The sequence below is a fragment of the Electrona antarctica genome (genome assembly GCF_951216825.1).
Source record: "Electrona antarctica genome assembly, chromosome: 12".
Classification (NCBI taxonomy): domain Eukaryota; kingdom Metazoa; phylum Chordata; class Actinopteri; order Myctophiformes; family Myctophidae; genus Electrona; species Electrona antarctica.
The window spans coordinates 14,538,042-14,546,942 of NC_136793.1; the positions used below are offsets into that span (position 1 = coordinate 14,538,042).

General features: G+C 44.2%; 1 protein-coding gene across 1 annotated transcript; it reads left to right on the top strand.

Moving 5' to 3' along the window:
* The first annotated feature begins 1,348 nt into the window (after positions 1 to 1,348).
* Positions 1,349 to 6,000, top strand: star (steroidogenic acute regulatory protein). Its single transcript, XM_079517258.1, has 7 exons — positions 1,349 to 1,594; positions 2,570 to 2,674; positions 3,184 to 3,320; positions 3,435 to 3,593; positions 4,050 to 4,234; positions 4,537 to 4,630; positions 4,830 to 6,000. Exons 1-7 carry the CDS (start codon positions 1,531 to 1,533, stop codon positions 4,956 to 4,958), a joined length of 873 nt encoding a protein of 290 aa, XP_079373384.1. The 5' UTR covers positions 1,349 to 1,530; the 3' UTR covers positions 4,959 to 6,000.
* Positions 6,001 to 8,901: the final 2,901 nt, after the last annotated feature.

Genomic DNA, 8,901 nt, shown 5'->3' on the forward strand with positions numbered 1-8,901 from the left:
CCCCATCTCATATTTTGTGCCGGGGACCCCCATCTCATATTTTGTGCCGGGGACCCCATCTCATATTTTGTGCCGGGGACCCCCATCTCATATTTTGTGCCGGGGACCCCCATCTCATATTTAGTGCCAGGGACCCCATCTCATATTTAGTGCCAGGGACCCCATCTCATATTTTGTGCCGGGGACCCCATCTCATATTTTGTGCCGGGGACCCGATCTCATATTTTGTGCCAGGGACCCCATCTCATATTTAGTGCCAGGGACCCCATCTCATATTTTGTGCCGGGGACCCCATCTCATATTTTGTGCCGGGGACCCCCATCTCATATTTTGTGCCGGGGACCCCCATCTCATATTTTGTGCCGGGGACCCCCATCTCATATTTTGTGCCGGGGACCCCCATCTCATATTTAGTGCCAGGGACCCCATCTCATATTTAGTGCCAGGGACCCCATCTCATATTTTGTGCCAGGGACCCCATCTCATATTTTGTGCCGGGGACCCGATCTCATATTTTGTGCCAGGGACCCGATCTCATATTTAGTGCCAGGGACCCCATCTCATATTTTGTGCCGGGGACCCGATCTCATATTTTGTGCCAGGGACCCCATCTCATATTTTGTGCCAGGGACCCCATCTCATATTTTGTGCCGGGGACCCCATCTCATATTTTGTGCCGGGGACCCCCATCTCATATTTAGTGCCGGGGACCCCATCTCATATTTTGTGCCGGGGACCCCATCTCATATTTTGTGCCGGGGACCCCATCTCATATTTTGTGCCGGGGACCCCCATCTCATATTTTGTGCCGGGGACCCCATCTCATATTTTGTGCCGGGGACCCCATCTCATATTTTGTGCCGGGGACCCCATCTCATATTTTGTGCCGGGGACCCCATCTCATATTTTGTGCCGGGGACCCCATCTCATATTTTGTGCCGGGGACCCCATCTCATATTTTGTGCCGGGGACCCCATCTCATATTTTGTGCCGGGGACCCCCATCTCATATTTTGTGCCGGGGACCCCATCTCATATTTTGTGCCGGGGACCTCCGGCACAAATATTTGAGTTAAACACGCTTTTTAAAAATATAAATATATTGCAGTTATAATGTATCTTGGGACCCCCCATGGTACCCCCTCCCCGGACCACACTTAAGAGAACCCACTGATCCAAAACACGCTCGTCACGTCCGGCCATCAACCTTGGCTCTGTGGCCGTGATGTTGTGTTTATCTGTGGTGATAATGACAGCCTGATAGATAGGACACCATGGCCTTGTGGACACGCAGCTCTTATATACGGAGCCCACTGACCACCGAGCACACACATACACACATACTGACCGCCTCTAAAAGGCTCCGCTCATCATCAGCTCGTCCTGCTTTCAACTAAGTTAGTTATATACATTTATTTCATCTTCTTCTGTTCTCTAAGTCTCATACCTCCACCGGCTTCAGATTTATAGTTTCTCCAGTTTCTTCCTGAAAGCCAGAAGGCTATATAGCTGCTGCTGAACCTCCAGAACCATGCTGCCTGCCACCTTCAAACTGTGTGCTGGGATCTCCTACAGGCACATGAGGAATATGACGGGTGAGTGGCCGTGCGGAGATAGAGCGAAAAAATAACCCCTCATATGTATCTCCAAAACTGTTGCTTTTTTCAGGATTCAAATTCAAAAGTAGCAAAAAATATCTGATCTAAAAGCTGAACATGTGTTGCATCACACTGCGTTTTCAGCTTGTAGATTGATCTTTTATTTTGCTATTTTGTTTCTCTTTGTGTGACACTGTCTGTAGTATGGACAAAGTAGGGCGTTGATTTAGGTAAAACACAAGCAAAAGCTGTGAACAGTTTTTACTTTTTTAGCTTTATCATTTTAAATAGTGTTTAATGTAATTTATGTTCCAATGCATCTTGTTGTGATGTTATGTTTGATGTTTCTTCATGCATGTGTTTTGTTCTTTTAGATAATATTAATGGCTAAAGTTAAGAGCTGACCAACGCCTTTGAGTTGCTCATTGCAGACATGCATTAAAACATGTACTATCTGTTCATACATAGGCTTTCTGTTCATTACATAATGGATTAAAACATGTACTATGTAGGATGTCTGTTCATTATACAGACACATTAAAACATGTACTGTATATACAGTAGGCATGTTTCTCTTCTCTGTTGGATTCTAATCTTCTGGGATGGAAATCTGTTTAAAGTCACCGCAGGGTGCTTGAACAATACAGCTTGTTGAATGTTGAGTTAGTTTCTCACTTGTTGAGTGTGTGTGTAGCTATATGGACATTGAATCGATGTGCTCTAACCCAGGCCAACATGTTGTTTTGCCTTGTGTTTACAACTATTATTGTAAACTATTATTTATTCCTCATATCCACATACTGTATATCCCCAGGTTTGTGTTGACATGGACTCTTGTTTTTCTTATATCCCCAGGTTTGTGTTGACGTGAACTATTCTTATATCCCCAGGTTTGTGTTAACATGAACTATTGTTTTTCATATATCCCCAGGTTTGTGTTAACATGAACTATTGTTTTTCATATATCCCCAGGTTTGCAGAAGACCGCCATGGTGGCCATCCACCATGAGCTCAACAAGATAGCAGGTCCAGGACCCAGTAACTGGATCAGACAAGTCCGAAGGAGCTCGCTTCTCAGTGAGTCTCAGACTGATAAATATCAGTGTCTGTACAACTACAACACTACAAATACTGCTACTGAACTTGGTAGTTGAAACCAAACCACTGTTGAGACTTAAAGAAATATGATGGGAAGATGGGAAGTAAATGGGAAGTACATTTCTGCCCCCTGGGATGATGTTTATCGGGAAGGGGGTAGCATAACAATCATTTTAACCACTTTATCCATTTATATGCTGGCTATTCAACAAATAGAAGATCTACAAGCTCACATCCCGTCACTTCGTGCTGCACTGCGAGCTTGTACATCCGCTGTTTTAAAAAATGTAAAGAAAAAAAAACGTTGAATCATTTCTCCCTGGCACAACACTTTTTCAGACAGGTTGTCCGTGGCCAAATACAGTAATTTGGGGGTCCTATATTCTTGACATGAAAAAGTTTCAGAACCACTGTAGTAATGTACAAACAGGACAGTCACGGACATAACATGTCAGTCTCTCATTTGTATTCCTTGTGGCGTCCGAAAGGCTCTCGCATCCCAGAGGAGGCGGAGCAGGGCTACAGCGAGGAGGAGATGTCCTACATGAAGCAGGGAGAGAACGCCCTGCAGAAGGCTGTCAGCATCCTCAGTCAGCAGGACGGCTGGACCACCGAGGTGGAGGCTGTGAGTAGAAATCAGTGTTATGAAGGAAACCTGGAGACTTGACATTCAGTAATTGGGACTTATGATCGTGTACGGACATATTGATGACCCCTGTTCCTCCATCCTCCTCCTCAGGCCAACGGGGATAAAGTACTGAGCAAGGTGTTGCCTGACGTGGGGAAGGTATTCAGGCTGGAGGTGGTGCTGGACCAACCTTCAGACCGGCTGTATGGAGAGCTGGTGGACAACATGGAGCAGATGGGAGACTGGAACCCAAGCGTCAAACAGGTCAAGGTGAGGAGCGGAGACGGCAACAGTCTGTCTGTCACACACCGGTATGCAAAGACTCATAGCTGTCACTGAACAAAATAAATATGTTCCAGGCATTTATTACTAATGCATGCACATGTCTGTCTGTCAGCTTATTTAGTCGACACCGGAAATGTATTTTGGCGGGGCTTGATGGCGCTGTAATGCTTTATTATGGGCCTATGGGTCTCATTGCTCGGCAAGGCGTACTTACTTATAGTTTTAGTCATCATAACTTTGTTTTTATTTAGTTTTCGTCAGTGAAAAAATGTTTTAGTCGGAATAATTAGCACTACTTGTCGCTCTATCTATCTGTGCGTGAGGTGTGCGAGTGTGTTTATCTTTCAACCCCACACAAAATACCAAGCATATACCATACTGTACACGTGTACAGTACAAGCTACAGAGATGACGTGCACGTTTCTCCTCTGGCGTGCACAGATCCTTCAGAAGATTGGTCGGGAGACCATGGTGACCCACGAAGTGTCGGCGGGGACCCCCGGCAACGTGGTGGGGCCGCGCGACTTTGTGAGCGTCCGCTGTGCCAAGCGGCGAGGGTCCACCTGCTTCCTGGCCGGCATGTCCACCCAGCACCCCGAGATGCCCCAGCAGAGGGGCGTGGTCAGGTATGTAGGCTTACACTACGACCACCGGAGTCCCTCAGGGTTCCGTACCGGTGTGTTTTTTGTTTCCCATCGCTGTGGGGACAGCTGTCGCCAGTGAAAATATAACCATGTGATGAGCTGTTGTCGATGTGCTGTCGATGTGCTGTTTTCTGTGACAGCTTTCCCCCACAAAATGCGCATGCTAGCTGGGGTTTTAGCCATGGGTCAGGTGTCTGACTGACTGATCAACCCTGTGTGTGTGTGTGTGGTGTGGTGTGTGGTGTGTGTGTGTGTGTGGGGGGCTGCGTGCATGTATGTTGCAGGGCAGAGAATGGGCCTACCTGTATAGTTCTGAAGCCCTCCGCTGAGGACCCCACCAAGACTCAGTTCACCTGGTTACTAAGCCTAGATCTAAAGGTATGTACTTAACATCTTTACTCTTGTCATGGGAAACTGAAATCTATGAGATATTTTCATTAATTTTAAATGATTTCAGTAAGAAAATTGAGTGTATTATATCTTCGTAAAAATCGATTATTTTATTTAGTTTTAATTAACAGTGTTAAACTTCTGAATTGATTAGGCGTGGCATTTGTGTTGTGTGTCTGTCCTCCAGTGCTGGATCCCCAAGGCCATCATAAACAAAGTGCTCTCCCAGACCCAGGTGGACTTTGCCAACCACCTCAGAAAGAGGATGCTGGACAGTCAACACTCTAGTCTGCACATGGCTCCGATAGCCTGCTGACACTGTACTACTGTGGTTCTCAAACCTTTCAGGCTGTGCCCCCCTAAAAGAATCCCGGTAATACTGGTAATCATATTTGAACTGCATCTGGACCCCGGACACCTGACAAGCACTTGGAATTATAAGAGCTGAGGCATTACTCTAGTTTAGTCTCTCCGCAGCTGAATCTGTCGTTCCAACGTGTATGAGTTTGTTGTTAGTCAATGGCCACGGGAAGATATTTACAGGACGTTCAGTAGGGGATGCGCACGCGCCGCAAAATGCGTGTGCACACACCTCTTGCACACGCATTTTCACACGTTAAAGTGGCTTTTACTTTCCCTCTCCACACGCATGAGCAAACTGACACAGGCAATTAACCAGGATAAGGCGCCGATACTGTGATACAGCATATTTATTAGGCCTGGTAACAGAAATCTGTTTTGATTTAAATTATTATTATTTTTCCCCTCCCCTCCTTCCCTACTTCCCTCAGCCATTATAGGAATGAAAACACAGACTCACCACCGGGACAGGAGGGCTATTAAAGGAGAATTATTTTATTTTTTTGTCGATGGGTTCCCAGATTGCATTTAGTTTGACTCGGTTCCACAGATAAATACTGCGAAAATAGTCAATCTACAAGCTCACAATACCTTTTGTTATTTTCTGTCGGCTATTTTGACAATTTGGCCAATGTTTGACCATTGGCCACTTTTGAGGCTGTAATGGTTTTTCAGAGGTATTAAAAAGTCATTAACTTGTCACTTTAGAAATGTGCAGATACCCTGTATATAAATATGTATACCATGTTGGTTTGTTTACCGTTGAGTGAGAAAACAATGTTGCACATAAGGTAATGATCTGCCCCCCCCCCCCCCCCCAAAAAAAAATTTGACCACAGGTTGAGAACCATGCACTGCCACTACAAAACTGCTGCCTCAATTACCCCCCATAACCAATCACAGTCAGTGAGGGGAGGAGTCATTGGCATAAAGGCCCAATCACACTCAGTGGTGTAAAGGAGGTCATTGACACAGCCTGGCACACTTGAACTTCCATGCGCGGCCAATTTCCGGGTTTTGGTGGATGGAAATGAAGCTCCACCCACGCGGCAGAATGCCACTGCCAGGCAAGCTTTTCCGGGAATCTGGCCGACACGGCAATCTGCCGCGTGGGTGGAGCTTCATTTCCATCCACCAGCTGTCTTAAAAACCCGGAAATGACGCAAAAGACAGCTTCTTCTGTCCGCGCATGGAATCTTAGGTGTGCCCAGACCCACATAATGGCTAAATTGAGGAGAAAAAGGGGTTTAAAGAGAAAAATAAACAACTGTTTCTCACACTCTGACTCTGTAGGCTATTTTATTTGAATGTATTTATTGTAAGATCATGACATTATTATTATTGTTATTATTATTATCACTATTATTATTATACTGCGCAAAGCCAAATGAATAAAAGATTGATTGACACGTCATCGACTTTATGGTGATTTGTGTTGCTCCCCCCACTGTTTGTTTGATTGATTGAAGAATTTATTAACAGTACAGTACAGTATTTCAAGCACAACTCAATACAAAACTGTTAACTGTGGATGACACCATAAAGCATTACACCTGTTTACAATAGGGTCCACCATGTTTGGCAGTGGTGGAAGAAGTAGTCTACTAATTTTTTCACTTAAGTAGAACATTTTAGTACTTTTCCCATTATTCTACGCCGGTATACAGTGTTGTTTTTGTCGACTAAAACTAAGACAAGTTTGTCACCTACCATTTTTCACTGACTAAAACTAAATGTATTGACAATTTCGTCAACGGATAAAAACTAGGAACTATGGACAATTTTACACTTGGTTGCATGCTGAAAATAGCTGAAAAGATTGGCTATTTTCAGCAAGTGTAAAATCAGTCATTACGACGGCATCAAGGACTGCCAAAATACATTTTAGTCGACTAAATCAACTGTAAATTATAGTCGACTAAAATCTTATGACATTTAGTCGACTAAAACTAGACTAACACTAAAACATTCCAGGTGACTAAAATATGACTGAAACTAAATGAAAACTACTGAAACTAAAATCAAAATTTGCTGCCAAAAACAACACTGATTCTACGGTATACAGTGTGCCGGTGCAGAGCAGGTGTTTGGCTGAGCCTGTTCAACATCCCCACGAGCCCAGCAGAGCAGCAGAGCTGTGAAACACATTCCACAGCTGTTGATTTTGACAGCAAACTTTGATGTTTTGGTCTTTTGAACTTTTGTTTTTGCTGTAGGACTAGTCATATTTCATCTAAAATGTTTTCATGTTTTAATTGGACTGGATCCATAATAGTATATAGATCTGCTATTTGCAAAGAAAATCTAGAAAAGCTTTGCCATATCTGGAAAATGTTAAAGGCACAAATCTTGTATGCCTGGCCTGGGAGACCCTGCCTGAACGGGGAGCTGACACCACCCGTGACCCGAGAGTCCGAGACCACCCACACTCAACCACAGAAAGTTTACATGTCCCCCATCTGGAGGGAAGACATTATGGCTGCTGTCCGGCAGAAACATCTTCTCTCCATGTGTTTTGTATGTACTACAGTGTCACACTCACACAAGCATCAGAAGTACCTAGCAGATCTACATTCTACAAGAAACATTTTGAGCATGCAGATCTGCTACTTTTGCTATTTAAAAAAATAATAATAATCCTGATGAAAAGTAACACTTTTGGCCTTTTCAGGTTTCAACTCGACAGTGGTGATAAGCAAGGTTCGTTCTCGGTGTGTGTGTGTGTGTGTGTGTGTGTGTGTGTGTGTGTGTGTGTGTGTCACAGTGTGTGCGCGCGCGCATGCATGACAAATTATCATCCCCATGGGGACCATGGGCTGGTCACATTATGCGTGTGTAAAATATGCTAATATTATGTAATATATTATGTATGTTTCAACTTTGAACTTTCAATGCATATCATGATCAGAGAGAGAGAGGGGGGGGGGGGGGGCAGGAAGAGAGGGATAGACGGAGGGATTTTTGTCCAGCGTCCACTTTAATCCACTGTAGCCTGGAAATGGGAAGTTTTTTAAAGTTTTTTTACATCTGACCTGGTGCCAATTTTTGTTTTACACCTCTGCTGCTTAGCGGACAGTGTGGTGTTGTAGAGGAGGTCTCCCCGGACGCGTGCGTATGTCACACTAGTCGAAACATAGCAGGGATTTTTGTCCAGCGTCCACTTTAGTCCACTGTAGTCTGGAAATGGGAAGTTTTTTTAAGTTTTTTTACATCTGACCTGGTGCCAATTTTTGTTTTACACCTCTGCTGCTTAGCGGACAGTGTGGTGTTGTAGAGGAGGTCTCCCCGGACGCGTGCGTATGTCACACTAGTCGAAACATAGCAGGGATTTTTGTCCAGCGTCCACTTTAGTCCACTGTAGTCTGGAAATGGGAAGTTTTTTTACGTTTTTTTACATCTGACCTGGTGCCAATTTTTGTTTTACACCTCTGCTGCTTAGCGGACAGTGTGGTGTTGTAGAGGAGGTCTCCCCGGACGCGTGCGTATGTCACACTAGTCGAAACATAGCAGGGATTTTTGTCCAGCGTCCACTTTAGTCCACTGTAGTCTGGAAATGGGAAGTTTTTTTAAGTTTTTTTACATCTGACCTGGTGCCAATTTTTGTTTTACACCTCTGCTGCTTAGCGGACAGTGTGGTGTTGTAGAGGAGGTCTCCCCGGACGCGTGCGTATGTCACACTAGTCGAAACATAGCAGGAATTTTTGTCCAGCGTCCACTTTATAAAGTCCATGCTCTCCAGTGAATAGCATTTATCCATTTAGATAACTTTTTAATTACTTATCTTTACACAGAAACATTACTTATTACTTATTTTTACACAGAAACATAATGTGTGTCCTATAGCATCGTTTAAATGCTTAATTTATAGTTTTAATGTGCAAATTAATCTTTTTTTCAAT

Bases quoted from the DNA above. Each gene is read 5' to 3' on its own strand.
- star (XM_079517258.1), top strand. From the start codon at position 1,531: ATGCTGCCTGCCACCTTCAAACTGTGTGCTGGGATCTCCTACAGGCAC. The intron at 1,595-2,569 runs GTGAGTGGCCGT...ATATATCCCCAG, and splicing joins GCACATGAGGAATATGACGG to GTTTGCAGAAGACCGCCATG. The intron at 4,631-4,829 runs GTATGTACTTAA...TCTGTCCTCCAG, and splicing joins TACTAAGCCTAGATCTAAAG to TGCTGGATCCCCAAGGCCAT.